The 17,501-nt window shown below is 32.3% G+C and overlaps 1 protein-coding gene across 2 annotated transcripts in view; it reads right to left on the bottom strand.

Moving 5' to 3' along the window:
* The window catches only part of LOC145266710 (cysteine repeat modular protein A-like), a 199,509-nt gene that overhangs the window by 108,508 nt on the left and 73,500 nt on the right, over positions 1-17,501 (bottom strand). The window contains exons 10-12 of one of the 2 annotated variants that reach the window (XM_080122634.1): positions 7,994-8,158; positions 6,617-6,781; positions 339-503 (exon numbers count right to left, since the gene is read on the bottom strand). In XM_080122634.1, coding sequence (XP_079978760.1) covers positions 339-503; positions 6,617-6,781; positions 7,994-8,158 — 495 coding nt within the window. The remainder of the gene's footprint in view (positions 1-338; positions 504-6,616; positions 6,782-7,993; positions 8,159-17,501) is intronic. The other variant, XM_080122635.1, reaches the window with a different exon arrangement.

The following is a 17,501-nucleotide window of genomic DNA, read 5'->3' as shown; positions in this document are numbered from 1 at the left end:
ATACCTGAACCACTTCACCTTTTGTAGACATAATTTGCTCTAGGGGCATTCAAGGGTGTTTACACTTATATCTCTGCGAGCCAACTTTTTGTAGAAGGTGAAACTAATACTTAAAATTAGAAACTTTGTATGCTTCATATTAACTCTAAGACGTTAATTCTCCATTTTATTTACCATTTTTATTTATATATTGATTAATGCACGTTTCTCCGCGAGACTGAAGATATCACAGAACAATCAATGATTTTCAAGCCAAGTTTAACTTCAAACAAACAGAAATTCAATTATTTAACAATTGAAGGAAAAACACCACAAATTAGTCTAATCTATTCTCTTACCTTCACTACAATCATCAGCACTTGTACTGCCTGTTGAAGTTGTTGTGTAGTCTGAGTTTGGGCAACTTATACAGCTAGTATTTCCCTCTGAATCTTTGTATTGTCCTTTTTTACAAGGGAGGCAGGAAGATGCATTTGCATGGTAATAGCCGACTGGACAATTCACTGCAAAAAAAAACGTTTAGAGTTTTTATGATGTATATACTATTTTGATTGCAGAAGTTCCCTTTTGGACCAAATTATCGTAGGTTTGCATTAACAGATGCCACATACAAATTTATTATGTCTAAACTATTACCCACTATCTTTTGCACGCCATTACATATGCATTCAGTCGTGATATCAAAATGTTAGATTCAATCTGGTGGAAACTACCATTACAATCGCAGCATTATAAGATAGAAGGAGCTACAACTTTTCTATCTATATATTTAGTCTTACCACAGCTATCAGTTGTCATATTCCTTTCGATTTTTACATTAAAATTACTGTTTTTTCCCGTCAATCTTCCAGCTTTTATCATTAGCTGAAACCGGATATTCTCATATTCCATATGGAAACGAATTTCTGCATTAACGAACACCTCTAAAATTTGACAAACATGGCATCCCCCTTCACAGGAAACACTAACGTTAAAACGACCAATATTTACCGATTATTAATCACTCAGAAATAGTCATTTACATATTGCCAACCTCATATAACACCACAGACATTCGCAGGTAAAAACTTGCATGGTCCGATCCTTCTGCCACTATGCGCAAGACACAGTAGTTTTTAGTGCTAAAAAATAAAAATAAAAGCTATTAATCGCACATAAACAGACAATTAACTACTAATAAACTTATTTCATGGAAATAACGTGAGCAAGGAAATAATTCATATAAATACACAGTCTTCTCCGTATATGCTTGCAACTTTTACCAACCAATTAAAATTGCTTTCTATACACAAAAGAAACACAATAGGTAAACCCTTTGAACTGTTGAATAAAAATTCATTGCTTGAATATTCTTAGCTAAGTCTCATTTATTATCGGATTACTATCGCCAAATAACTGCTAAAAATAATCGTCCGCGTCCATAAACTTAAACATCGAATTGGAAATTCGAAAACAAAACGAAGCTAACTTTACTTTTATTATGACCATTTGCTAAAGCCATAACGTTCTATTCGACAGTTTAAAGGCTTTACCTATTTCATTTCTGTCGTTAAACAAAACTATTTAAATTGTTAATAATTGCAAGCATCAGCGACATGGAAGTTCTACTTTTCATATATATATATCCATATATATATATATATCAGGCCATCGCATAAATTCTGTTCGAATTGATTAATAAAGAAAAAAAATTCGACACTTCAAAGTTTTCAAAAATTTCTCAATTAAATTTTACTTTAAAAAAAGTGTCTTCAAAAAGTGTGTGATCATCTTTTACTTTAAACCCCGCTCGAAACGGGAGCACTACACACTTGAAACAACCGGACCAACACGTAAATTCTCGTCTCTTCGCCATAACACAAAAATGTAGAAAAGGAAAAAGAAATTCACGAACCGGACTTTCGGCCCTGATGAGGCTTTGTGTTAGCGAAATATAGGACTTACAAAAAAAACGGAATAAACAATATTCAGTGTAGCTTAATCGCCATATATATTTTATAAATTACTATATATTTTATAAATTACTATATATATATATATATATATATATATATATATATATATATATATATATATATATATATAGTGGCGCCAAAAAGAAAATCTACACTTGGATTTTTTTTTTAAACCGCAAATTTAAGCTAAATAAAATGTAAATGTTTAAACAACCTATACCTCATTTGACTCGCCTTTTATTCCTCTAAAAAAGGTCGGAGGTTATATCGATCGAAACGTTGTAAAAATCACACGCAATATGAGAACAGTAATCCGATGAATTATAATACAAATAACCAATCCTCATCTCAAAAATTCATAAACGTTAAGAAATAATAGGTTATGAATTATTTTGTTCGTTTGCTTATATAAGAAAATACAATCACCCACTATATGTAACATGATGAAACCAATAATAGAGTTATTAATATTTTTTTTAATATAAGTTATTTTTTATATAAATAGTTGGTTCCAAAGTCGTTTTATTTAATACTTTGAATATTTATATATAAGATATAAAATATTAATAGTGGAACAGTAATCATTGAAAAAAGGAACGAAAATAAAAATAAAAGTATGCTAAAATTATTCTTACCTTTCATTAAATAAATCGAAGATGTTAATAATAAAAATGGTGCTTATGCACTTATGTTACCGTGCTATTTTTAAAAAATCGTATTTTCAAGTTAAATTTGAGTTTTACGATACATTTCTCACTTTGTTAAGTTAAAGTACAAAATAGTTACAATGACTCCCTTCCCTATGTTAAGAATGGCTTTCTAAATTATTATTTAGAAAGCCACTCTTAACATAGGGAAGGGAGTCATTGTTACTGTTTTAGCACCGAAACATAAGCGCATAAGTTCCAAAATAAGTTATGTCTTATATTTTACGAAACAAAACTAGTTCGTGTTATTTTTTAATGATATCAATGTAAGTATGAGAAAAAAAACCCGCAAAAACAATAAAAATTTACATGTTAATTGATAATTTCTCTTGCGTTTTATGCAGACATTTATGGATAAATAAGCATTTACAATAAAAAAAATGGATAAAAAATAATATAAGACTTTCCATTAGCAAAACAAATAGATTTCTTTTTCACGAACTTCGCAGACGAGAGTTAATCGTATTAAATTAATTGTAACATTCTCTGCTCACGAAAATTGTGTAAATTACAAGACTGTTAATTAGAGGTCTATGTTCATTTTTTTTTTTGTAAAAGGCACAAAAATAAATTTGCCACTACTTCAATTAAATAAAATCAAATAAAAAAAGGATTTTTTTTAAGTTGATGCTGGATGTTCTAATTTAACATTGCCAATAATCATATATTCTATTATATGAATATTTTTTTCAATATTGGAAACCTTTAATAAAATATTCTATATTTTAGACTTCATATCGCGATATATTGGAATTTACTAGCAATTTTAATTTCTTTAAAAATAATATTTTTTTTAGAATTCTGTTTTATTAAACTTGAAATAATTTTATTATCGAGAAAAAGCGTTGATTTTTTATAACATAATAATATTGATTTATGTCCATTTTTTTATTTAAAACTTTAAGGTAAGTAAATTTTATTTACAACTTTAAGGTAAGTAAATTGTATATATATGTATAAATTCATATTCCTGTCTGTTTGCTTGTTTTTTGTTTGATCACAATTTGATTAATATATACAAAAGGTCTGCTACTTTACTCTTTCATTTATTTCTATATATAGTATCATTATTGCAAAATATGCAATTAATGGACCACCTCATTTGCATATTGCATAAAGGAAAACTGATTTTACTAAATAGCTGTATGGTAGTCACTGTTTCTAGCGAGAGGATTTTAAGTGTTCTATTTGAAATTGTTTTTTAAGTAAACTTTAAATAACAATTTAATTGATACTATATTTAATTTATTTTGGAATTATTTCCCACATCGAATTTTTTCATCTCTCCCCAGAGACTTCGAAACTTTTAGTCAGGTCATGTCATATGCTACTTTGTACCATGTAATCCAGTACTACCTTCCTCATGGTCGGGTCACCGGCGACTAAACTGGTTCCCCTACCAGACTTGTTTAGTGAGGAGGCCGGCTAGTCTCCATGAAGGATAAATGTAAGACCTTTCAAAGGGCGAATGAACCCTTTTTCGGGGCCAACGGCCAACTAGCACCGTGTGTGTTTGTGTGTATGTATGCATGTGTTGGGATGGAGAGGGCTCCCTTAAGCCGTGGTGAAGGCAACCTTTCTAGGAGAAGCAAATCTCTGATTAAAAAAAAAAACATAAAGCGGGAGACCAGTACCCGCATTAAGCTGGTCTGCAGTTTAACTTGTTGTTGACTATCTTGCTCTTGCTTGTTGCTGGATCTCAACATTTTGAACCGAAAGAGAGACTTAGCTGTTGAACAAAGCTAAGACACTGTTACATCATCTGTGTATAGATACTCCCTCATGCATTTGTCTATAAAAATTGTTTTATGCCGATGGAAGTCGTTTTTTTGCTCATGGACTTTAAGTGTCTGAGGGAATCGCACAGATCTGAAAAAACGTTGCAATCATCATATATATATATATATATATATATATATATATATATATATATATATAATGCAAATATTTCTGACAAGTAAAGTTTTCTTTCAAATATAGTTTGCATTATTTTTGTATTATTTTTCTCTAGCATAATTTCCGTTTACTTCTGTTCATGAGTTTCTTTTTCTTTATCAATATAAGACGTTTTTAAGCAATCTATCGTGATCTATGTGTTTTCTTATTTCTTTTTTCCATTATAAAATATTGTCGTTTCAGTTGAAAACTATACATATTTCAATCGGTCCATCTTAACAGTTTTTTCACAGACATCACATATGAAAACGTATTTGCTGGAATTTATATCCAGAAGTCACTAAAAGTTTCGGGAATTCATGTTGGCATAAAAAACAATTTTGACATCATTTATTTCAAATATTTAGTTTTGTTGTCGTCTTTTACAAAATTATAAAATGAAACAATAAAAAAAAATAGGGAAAGAACATTTGACAACAATTGCATTAAAAAAATAATATTTTCATTCAGATTTATCGATTTTCATATTTAATCCGATCAGCAGCTTCTCCCTCTACGAGGGGCGTGCAACAAGTAATGCCCCTAACCCATTTCAAGTTGTCTGATCTAGCTGAAATTTTGCATGTGCAGTCTTTTATATCTCTACGGGTTATGTGGTAAATTACAGCTCTGAACTAATCGTGGTTTCTGTTTTACAGGTGTTTGAACTGAGTCAGGTGTGAAATGGAGCCTGTTGAATGTCGAGCAGTGATCCGGATTTTGTATTTGAAAGGACGCACACCCCAGGAGACTTTTGATGAAATGAAAGAAACTCATGGTTATAATGCCTCATCATATGACCTTGTAAAACGCTGGCATCGTGAATACAAACATGGCCGGAAGTCTGTGGAAACAGCTCCCAGACCTGGTCGCCACCCTTCTGCCATTGATGAGGCATCTGCCCGTCAAGTTGAGGCTGACATTTTGGAAGATCGGCGCATTACTATTCGCCAAATAGCTCAAGATGTCAAGATTAGTACAAGGTCTGTGGAAACTATCATTCATGACCATTTACATATGCATAAGGTGTCGGCCAGATGGATTCCCAAGTTGCTCACACCATTCCAGAAGCGAGAACGTGTTGAGTGCTCGAGGATGAATTTGGAGATGTGCCAAGATGATGATTCAAAGTTTGTCAAAACCCTGATTACACAGGTTGAAACCTGGGTCCATCACTATGATCCAGAGATCCAAGTCCAGTACATGCAGTGGAAGCACTTGGACTCACCACCTCCATAGAAGGCAAGGGAGCAGCCCTCTGCTGGCAAGGTCATGCTCACAGTCTTCTGGGACCAGGACGGAGTAGTGATGACAGATTTCCTGGGAAAGAGTACCACAATTACAGGAGCCTATTATGCTTCACTTTTGAGGAAATTAAGGGAAGCTATCAAAATCAAGAGGCGGGGCAAGATCAGCAAAAGTACCTTCCTCCTGCAGGACAACGCTCCGATCCACAACTCGCATGTCGCCAGATCAGAAGCACGGGCGTGTGGTTATGAAATCCTAACCCATCCTCCCTACTCTCCTGACCTTGCACCTTCGGACTTTCACCTCTTCCCAGCCATGAAGTTGTTTTTGAAAGGAAAGCGTTTCACAGATGACGCAGCCTTGATTTCTGAAGGCACGTCCTGGTTGAAGGACCAACCTGGGGTGTTCTACAAAAATGATCTCCAGAGCTGCATCAAACGATAGGAGAAATACATAACTCTGGGTGGTTCTTATGTATAGAAAGACTAATAACTGTGTCAAGTTTCGTTGCTCTACTACTATGGAAAGTAGGTCAGAGATATTTATTTCACGCCCCTCGTATGATATATGTTAATCAAGGAAGTTGGTACTGACACATCTCTATCAATTACCAGTTCTCTTAGTTCTACTTGAATCACTGGATTCAAATAGTTCATAGGGTACATCATTATCGCTTTACCACATGTTTTAAATAAACTGTATAATTTCCATAGAAAATGCTATTAGAATTGAAATAAAAATTAAAATAAATTGTGGAGTTTCTATACTTACGTATAAGGCAGTCAGTTTTACTTGTAGAAGCATTTCCAAATGTTGTAAAGGTTCCCGTACAAGCGATGCATGGATAATCCCCACTGTTTTCTTGGTAGGTTCCCTTAGGGCAGACTATGCATTCACTCATAGAATTATCAAATTTATAGCCAGGTGGACAATTCACTAGAACAAATAAACAAATTAAATTTGAAATTGAAAATAGCAAAAAAAGAATGAAAAATCCATCTTAATGTTTATATCTATCTAGATATGGATTGCTTTGATATTCTGGATTGTGAATGGCTTGGATTAGTAGCTGCGACATAGATATGGACAAAAATGTGTTTATTTACTTTTGAAGACAGGAAATTAAACTTAGAGAGTTTTTCTTTTCATAACACTGACTCATTGACGGTAAGGCGTGTTTGGAGCCAATTAATTGCAAGATACCGGAGTGACCACAAGCTGAAAGACTTTACCTCAAATCTTGAAAGAAATGTGCCTGAACGTAAAGATGGACAGTGACTTCTTGAAATTTCTTCAAGCAACACAACAACAAGCAGAGATAGTTCATTCAAAACCATTGCCAGCATTCAACATGTCCTCATGTAGGGCGCAATGTACATCCATATGTGCCAGAGTTTGATCATCGATTTAGTGGGCAACGGCCTGACATTTGTGAATAACGTGATCCCGGCCAATTAACCACCTTCTAGTAAAACCACAGACGAATAGTTTGTCTTACGGATAATGGGTGACATGTGCTGGGAATTTATTTAAAGTGAAACTGATTTGCACATAGCTAGCCCTACTCTCTCATCTAAACCAGCCTGGTCACATGACAAAACAGGGTCGAGACAGTTTGAAACTAGATGGAATGCAGGAGCTGCCAGAATTGTCATCGTCCTTTTTAGATGAAATACATGGTGTTTCTAAATGGTAACCCATCTGGTAATGGCCCGGCACAACGTTGCTTAACTTTGATGATCGAATGATAACTGGCGTATCAATGTGATTATGTCATACCTGAACCACTTCACCTTTTGTAGACATAATTTGCTCTAGGGGCATTCAAGGGAGTTTACACTTATATCTCTGCGAGCCAACATTTTGTAGAAGGTGAAACTAATACTTAAAATTAGAAACTTTGTATTCTTCATATTAACTCTAAGACGTTAATTCTCCATTTTTTTTTACCATTTTTATTTATATATTGTTTAAATGCACGTTTCTCCGCGAGACTGAAGATATCACAGAACAATCAATGATTTTCAAGCCAAGTTTAACTTCAAACAAACAGAAATTCAATTATTAAAACAATTGAAACAGAAATTCAATTAATCAACAATTAAACGAAAAAAAAACACCACAAATTAGTCTAATCTATTCTCTTACCTTCACTACAATCATCAACACTTGTACTGCCTGTTGAAGTTGTTGTGTAGTCTGAGTTTGGGCAACTTATACAGCTAGTATTTCCCTCTGAATCTTTGTATTGTCCTTTTTCACAAGGGAGGCAGGAAGATGCATTTGCATGGTAATAGCCGACTGGACAATTCACTACAAAAAAACGTTTAGAGTGTTTATGATGTATATACTATTTTGATTGCAGAAATTCCCCGTTGGACCAAATTATCGTAGGTTTGCATTAACAGATGCCACATACAAATTTATTATGTCTAAACTATTACCCACTATCTTTTGCACGCCATTACATATGCATTCAGTCGTGATATCAAAATGTTAGATTCAATCTGGTGGAAACTACCATTACAATCGCAGCATTATAAGATAGAAGGAGCTACAACTTTTCTATCTATATATTTAGTCTTACCACAGCTATCAGTTGTCATATTCCTTTCGATTTTTACATTAAAATTACTGTCTTTTTCCCGGCAATCTTCCAGCTTTTATCATTAGCTGAAACCGGATTTTCTCATATTCCATATCGAAACGAATTTCTGCATTAACGAACACCTCTAAAATTTGACAAACATGGCATCCCCCTTCACAGGAAACACTAACGTTAAAACGACCAATATTTACCGATTATTAATCACTCAGAAATAGTCATTTACATATTGCCAACCTCATATAACACCACAGACATTCGCAGGTAAAAACTTGCATGGTCCGATACTTCTGCCACTATGCACTAGACACACTAGTTTGTAGTGCTAAAAAATAAAAATAAAAGCTATTAATCGCACATAAACAGACAATTAACTACTAATAAACTTATTTCATGGAAATAACGTGAGCAAGGAAATAATTCATATAAATACACAGTCTTCTCCGTATATGCTTGCAACTTTTACAAACCAATTAAAATTGCTTTCTATACACAAAAGAAACACAATAGGTAAACCCTTTGAACTGTTGAATAAAAATTCATTGCTTGAATATTCTTAGCTAAGTCTCATTTATTATCGGATTACTATGGCCAAATCACTGCTAAAAATAATCGTCCGCGTCCATAAACTTAAACATCGAACTGGAAATTCGAAAACAAAACGAAGCTAACTTTACTTTTATTATGACCATTTGCTAAAGCCATGACGTTCTATTCGACAGTTTAAAGGTTTTACCTATTTCATTTCTGTCGTTAAACAAAACTATTTTGATTGTTAATAGTTGCAAGCATCAGCGGCATGGAAGTTCTACTTTTCATATATATATATCCATATATATATCAGGCCATCGCATAAGTTCTGTCCGAATTGATGAATAAAGAAAAGAATTAACTAAATGTTACATTTTATTAAAGATTTAATCATCAATATACTTTCCCTGATTATCTATGACTTCCTTTCATCTATTAACAATCTTATTTATTCTATCATTGTAAAATCATTTCGGCTTTCATTCGAAGAACTCACAAACGTCAGTTTCAACATCTTTCTGCGTTACAAAAGCTGTTCCTTCCAAATTATTTTTAATCTAAGAAACAAATCGTAGTCTGAAGGACCAAGATCAGTAGAACAAGATGAATGAGGAATATTCTCCCAACTAAGTTCTTTTATCTTTTATGGGGTGATTCTTGCTGTGTTGGGTCTTGCATTGTCCTGATGAAACATCACCCATTTTCGAGTAACTAGAGTATGTCTTTTATTCCTCAAAGCAAGGTTCAAACGCTCTAATTGCTGACATTTTTTGCCAATCTGACCATATTCAAAGAATAACATTATTCTCATGGTCCTCTTTTCGGCTGTGGCTGAGGACTTTCCCCTTTACCAAGCCATTGTCTACGACGCTTAACATTTCAATATAAGATCCATTTGTCGTCACCAGTCACAAATTTATCCAAAAAAGATGAAACAAGTTGGTGAGAATGGAGAGAAAATCAGATGTCGACTCCCTTAATTTCATCGTTCCATTATTCCTCTTACCTAATCTTGTTGTATAGTTGTTTCCAACTACAATGGGTAATTCCACTGCATTCCTGGGAATCGTATCTAAACAGCAATAATGTATTCACTTTAACTTTTGATCATTACGTTTGGATTACAGCATTCTCCTTAAATGATAATTATAATCGACACTAATTATTTCGTTTATCTAAATTATAACTAAATTAATTCCCCATGGAGAGACCAAGTCTTGTTAACCTACAATGAAAGACATAAGCGTCGCATTGTCTTAACTATTCTTTCACTATTAATCGATATACATTTATTGATGCTTTTCCCAAAAATCTCAAATATTATATGCCAACAATTTTTTAATAAATTAGATTTGAAGGCTGCACATTACCGACGCCCTATTCGTAAAGATGAAGCAATGTATACAGCATGCGAACTGACGGACGCCTATACGAATTTTATCGGTTACCTTTTCGATTAACAAACTCGGTAGCTGTGTTCCAACGTTTTATGCACAATGTAATCCAAGAACACAACCTCAAAGGTACATTATAAAGTATTGGTCGAAAATATGAAAGCATTCGAAAAAGTTGTCAATCGTCTTAATCTGCAACTGAATCCTGAAAAATATGAATATGGTATAACCAAACTCAAGTTTTTGGGGCACCTATTGTAAAATGGAACAATCATCCCTGATCCAGATGGACTCACACCACTAAAAGAATTACCAATTCCGAACTGTAGCAAGTCACTCAAATGAGCTTTAGTTCTCTTGGAAACTTACAAAAAAAAGCAATAAACAAAAATGATTTTATCATTATATTCGACACTTCAAAGTTTTCAAAAATTTCTCAATTAAATTTTACTTTAAAAAAAAGTGTCTTCAAAAAGTGTGTGATCATCTTTTACTTTAAACCCCGCTCGAAACGGGAGCACTACACACTTGAAACAACCGGACCAACACGTAAATTCTCGTCTCTTCGCCATAACACCAAAATGTAGAAAAAGAAATTCACGAACCGGACTTTCGGCCCTGATGAGGCTTTGTGTTAGCGAAATATAGGACTTACAAAAAAAAAAAAAAAAAAAAAAAAACAATATTCAGTGTAGCTTAATCGCCATATATATATTATAAATTACTATATATGTATGTATAAATATATATATATATATATATATATATATATATATATATATATATATATATATATATATATATATATATATATATATATAGTGGACCCAAAAAGAAATCTACACTTGGATTTTTTTTAACCGCAAATTTAAGCTAAATAAAATGTAAATGTTTAAACAACCTATACCTCATTTGACTCGCCTTTTATTCCTCTAAAAAAGGTCGGAGGTTATATCGACCGAAACGTTGTAAAAATCACTGTCAATATGAGAACAGTAATCCGATGAATAATAATACAAATAACCAATCCTCATCTCAAAAATTCATAAACGTTAAGAAATAATAGGTTATGAATTATTTTGTTCGTTTGCTTCTTTAATAAAATACAATCCCCCACTCTATGTAACACGATGAAACCAATAATAGAGTTATTAATATTTTTTAATACAAGTTATTTTTCATATAAATAGTTGGTTCCAAAGTCGTTTTATTTAATACTTTGAATATTTATATATAAGATATAAAATATTAATAGTGGAACAGTAATCATTGAAAAAAGGAGCGTAAAGATAAATAAAAGTATGCTAAAATTATTCTTACCTTTCATTAAATAAATCGAAGATGTTAATAATAAAAACGGTGCTTATGCACTTATGTTACCGTGCTATTTTTAAAAAATCGTATTTTCAAGTTAAATTTGAGTTTTACGATACATTTCTCACTTTGTTAAGTTAAAGTACAAAATAGTTACAATGACTCTCTTCCCTACGTTAAGAATGGCTTTCTAAATTATTATTTAGAAAGCCATTCTTAACATAGGGAAGGGAGTCATTGTTACTGTTTTAGCACCGAAACATAAGCGCATAAGTTCCAAAAAAAGTTATGTCTTATATTTTACGAAACAAACCTAGTTCGTGTTATTTTTTAATGATATCAATGTAAGTATGAGAAAAAAAAAACGCAAAAACAATAAAAATTTACATGTTAATTGATAATTTTTCTTGCCTTTTATGCAGACATTTATGGATAAATAAGCATTTACAATAAAAAAAAATGGATAAAAAATAATATAAGACTTTCCATTAGCAAAACAAATAGATTTCTTTTTCGCGAACTTCGCAGACGAGAGTTAATCGTATTAAATTAATTGTAACATTCGCTGCCCACGAAAATTATGTAAATTACAAGACTGTTAATTAGAGGTCTATGTTCATTTTTTTTTTTGTAAAAGGCACAAAAATAAATTTGCCACTACTTCAATTAAATAAAATCAAATAAAAAAAGGATTTTTTTAAAGTTGATGCTGGATGTTCTAATTTAACATTGCCAATAATCATATATTCTATTATATGAATATTTTTTTTCAATATTGGAAACCTTCAATAAAATATTTTGGAATTTACTAGCAATTTTAATTTCTTTAAAAATAATATTATTTTAAGATTTCTGTTTTTTTAAACTTCAAATAATTTTATTATCGAGAAAAAGCGTTGATTTTTTATAACATATGTCCATTTTTTATTTAAGGAAAGTAAATTTTATTTACAACTTTAAGGTAAGTAAATTGTGTATATATGTATAAATTCATATTCCTGTCTGTTTGTTTTTTTTTGTTTGATCACAATTTGATAAATATATACAAAGGGTCTGCTACTTTACTCGTTCATTTATTTCTATATGTAGTATCATTCTTGCAAAATATGCAATTAATAGACCATCTCATTTGCATATTGCATAAAGGAAAACTAATTTTACTAAATAGCTGTATGGTAGTCACTTGTTCTTGCGAGAGGATTTTTTAAGTGTTCTATTTGAAATTGTTTTTTAAGTAACCTTTAAATAACAATTTAATTGATACTATATTTAATTTAATTTATTTTGGAATTATTTTCGACATCGATTTTTTTTTCATCTCTCCCTAGAAACTTCGAAACTTTTAGTCAGGTCATGTCATATTCTACTTGTACCATGTAACCCAGTACTACCTTCCTCATGGTCGGGTCACCGGCGACTAAACTGGTTCCCCTACCAGACTTGTTTGTTAAGGAGGGCGGCTAGTCTCCCTGAAGCATAAAAAGTAAGACCTTTCAAAGGGCGAATAAACCCTTTTTCGGGATCAACGGCCAACTAGCACCGTGTGTGTTTGTGTGTATGTATGCATGTGGTGGGATGGAGAGGGCTCCCTTGAGCCGTGGTGAAGGCAAACTTTCTAGGAAAAGCAAATCTCGGATTTAAAAAACCATAAAGCAGGAGACCAGTACCCGCATTAAGCTGGTCTGCAGTTTAACTTGTTGCTGGCTATCTCGCTCTTGCTTGTTGCTGGATCTCACCACTTTGAACCGAAAGAGAGACTTAGCTGTTGAACAAAGCTAAGACACTGTAACATAATCTGTGTATAGATACTCCCTCATGCATTTGTCTATAAAAATTGTCCTGTGCCGATGGAAGTCATTTTTGTGATCATGGACTTTAAGTGTCTGAGGGAATCGCACAGATCTGACAAAACGTTGCAATCATCATATATATATATATATATATATATATATATATATTTATATATATATATATACTAGCTGTAGCCTGCCACGCGTTGCAGTGACTCAATTTGGTGTAATGGAAAAATTTAATAAAAGAGAAAATGCATGTTTCTTATATTAGTACAGCAATCCATTGCAAAAAGTGAAAAAGAAGGCGAAACTGAAAAAAATGGTACTCTTGCAGAATTTGATCTGGATCCTCGAGAGTTTCTGTCAATCATTCATGTTTTGGACTTGACCAACAATCAGTGGATGAAGCCGAACGTAGCAAAAATGTTGAATGTTAAATGCTTTTTTTGTTGTTGTTGTTTTAAAAAATGTGATTTAGTAATTAATATTTGGTTGATGGTGGGGGGAGGGGGGTTACTATACACAGATTCGAAAAAGTCGTCCAAAAACAAATAAATGAAAGCAAAGGTAAGGTAATTTACGTTTCTACCTAATTGGATAATTGTTTAGTGTTTTTATGTAATGTAAAATGTTTAATTGGCTCAAAAAACAGAAATGGTCGCGAATTCTGTTGAATACGTTAAGTTTGGGAAAGTAAGTTGAAAACTAAAAACTATACAAAACAGTGTCTGAAACTCACCGAACATATGTTACCATGACATAGGCTGGCATAATCGGTAGGTTTCTGACAGTATTTTGTATAGTTTTTTTTAGTTTTAAATCACTTTCTCTAACTTAAAGTAATCAACAGTGTCCACCACCATTTGTAGCTTTCAAATACACCAATAAACACTGTTTTTCGAGCCGACTAAACGTTACATTAAATGAAAAGGGTTTATATTACTAAACACAGATACAAAGAAGTTGTCAAAAAATAAATATATAACAAATAAATGTTATCAAAGCAAGAAAAGTAAGTGTTCTACCTAACTGGATAAGATTTTAGTGTTTTTATGTAATGTATAGTCGGTTCAAAAACATTCAATGTTTATCGGTATATCTGAAAAATACAAATGGCGGCAGACTGTATCGAACACGTTAAGTTTGGGGAAATTTTGGGAAAATGAGTTTAAACTAAAAAACTATACAAAATACTGTTAGGAACTCACTCAATATATGTTACCATGATGTAGGCTGGCATATAATCGGTGGTTTTAAACTTTTGCTCGATACAGGTGACGACTTTTAAAAATCCCTTTTAGTGATTACCTGGTTTTAGGATATTTGTACAACTAAACGGCAAATCTGCTCAAAAAAATCCGGTATTATTTTACTTTAAGGCCCGTTTCACGTTCATATATAACGAAATATTTTATTGTAGATTTCGGTGTGCTAAAAACGAATCTGCAAACCGTTTACGTAGCAAAAAAAAAGTTTTCATGACATTCATGAAATTACTTTTTCGAAAAGTGGGTGATCACTTTTCAATGTAAATTTAACTTAGAATGAGCACCCACTTTCTGACCACCTGAGAGAGGGGCATTTTTCTGTTTCTTGGCTAAAAAGTTTTTTGTTTGATTTCTTTTGCATGGTAATAATCCCTGAACTCTGGGACTATTTTCCATTTAACAGCCGTAGCCTTCGTTTACGCAATGCGTAAGCATAAAGGAAAGCTGTTTAGCCAATAAACATGGGAAAAAATCCCCCCTCTCTCAGGTGGCTAGAAAGTGGGTGCTCATTTTAAGTTAAATTTACATGAAAAATGATCGCCACTTTTTCGAAAAAGTAATTTCTTCATATCATAAAAACTATTTTTTTGCGACGGAAACGGTTTGCAGATTCGTTTTTAGCACACCAAAATCTACAAAAATTTTTTTGTTATTTACGAACGTGAGACGCACAGCCCTTAATGGAAAATTATATCAAAAATCCGGGGGAAAATAGTTTTCAATAAAAACAGCAAATGAATTCGATAGAAAAAAAATGGATGCTATTTTTTTTCTTTCTGTGTGTTTCTTGGCTAAAAAGTCTTTTTGTTTGATTTCTTTTGCATGGTATTAACCCCTGAACTCTGGGACTATTTTCCATTTCACAGTCGTAGCCTTTGTTTATGCTATGCGTGAGCATAAACGAAAACTGTTAAATATGCATTCGCGTACCAAACTGCCTTGTCAAAAAAACCTTTAAGCCAATAAACACGAAAATAAATGCCCCCTTCCTCAGGTGGCCAGAAAGTGGGTGCTCATTTTAAGTTAAATTTAGATGGAAAAGTGATCACCCACTTTTCGATAAAAAAAATTTCTTCAGATTATGAAAACTATTTTGGTACTCCTTGGGCGTTGAGTTCCATGGCGACCCGCAGAATTATTTAATGGTCGTTCCCTTAGTACCCCCTAGTCAAGGCTAACGCATGCGCACGTAACATTTTTTAAATTTATTTACTTACGTGGTGGAGTTTCTATACTGATAGGTTTTTTGAAAATTTTTCACTGGATTATTATTGATTGAACACTAACCAGATTATGAAAAAAAATTGAAAAAAAAAAAAAATCATTTCAACATTTGAAAGGGGTACTCACTTTTTAGTTACCACGTTCTGGTAAATCGGTCACTTTTTATTTATTTATTTATTTTTTTTCTAAATACGGAAGTGTATCGGGAGGCGTACGGGATTAAAAATTATTGGTAAATTTTTAGATTAGGTCCACCTCCTCAATTTTCTTTTAAATGTCGACTTGAAATGGTTTTCGACTATGCTGAATACGAAAATCGCATCGAAATTTTGCAGAAATAAGTAGTTATCAAGATATAAAAAGTTGTATTATGCATTGTAATCTTTGGCGGCCATCTTTTTTACGTGTGTGTATTTGTTTATGGCGCGTGTGCACGTAAAAAGATGGCCGCCGAAGAATACAATGTATAATACAACTATTTATTTCCGCAAAATTTCAATGCAATTTGCGTGTTCAGCATACTCGGAAACCTATAAATGTCGTCATTGAAAGGAAAATTGTGGAGGTGGACCTAATCTAAAAAATACCAAATTATTAAACATTTCTCCAGCATGTTAGTGAAATTTATAATACTTTAAAAAAATTAAAAAGAAACAAAACAAAAGTTTTGAAAAAAACTCACCTTTCACAAAAACAAATTTAAAAAAAAACACAAACTGACTGAATAAGTAAAAAAAAAATAATTAAAAATCTCGAAACTTTATTTTCATGAAAACAATAAAAAAAAGTCTTGTTCTCTCTATTTTTTTTCTTTGAGAAACAAATATATTTCTGACTTACAAATGCGGTAGAGACTCATTATTTTTACTTTCTATGGTTTTGATATACCGCGTTTCTATTGGTTACAAAATGGGTGACTGATTTATCAGAACGTTGTAACTAAAAAGTGAGCACCACTTTCAAATGTCGAAATAATGATTTCTTTATTACATTTTGTTTAATAATCTGTTTAATTAGTGTCCAATCAATAATAATCCAGTGAAAAAAAAATTCCAAAAACCTATAAGTATAGAAATTAAGCATGGGAGTAATGGTTGTACAACAACGTCGCCTTTCGCACTTTTACAAACATTTTTTAAAAAAAGTAACTAAACCATTTATTGATAATTTGTCACGTGTACAAACATTTATTTATTTACGTAGGCTTAACTCCTTTCATGAATAAGAAAAGTTTTACTCTTTAAGAATAATAAAAGGAAAAAGTTACTGAACATTTATAAAAGGACTTCTTTTCATGAAGGCCAGAGGAATAGTTGGCCGAAAATTCGTGAAACAACAACTAATAAAGATCAGAATAATAGTCCGCAATAAATAAAAATGGTGGTGCTAATGCAGAGAGCGATCCGCGCTATTTTTTAAATCATTTCCACGTTTAAATAACGTTTTATGATATGTTTTTTTATTTATTCAATTGTAAGGTTACAGTACAGAATAGGTACAAAACATCCTTACCTCCCCATGTTAAGA

Source organism: Euprymna scolopes, chromosome 41 (assembly GCF_053919585.1).
Source record: "Euprymna scolopes isolate OS-2025 chromosome 41, ASM5391958v1, whole genome shotgun sequence".
NCBI classification, from domain to species: domain Eukaryota; kingdom Metazoa; phylum Mollusca; class Cephalopoda; order Sepiida; family Sepiolidae; genus Euprymna; species Euprymna scolopes.
This window is presented reverse-complemented; position numbering and strand designations above follow the sequence as displayed.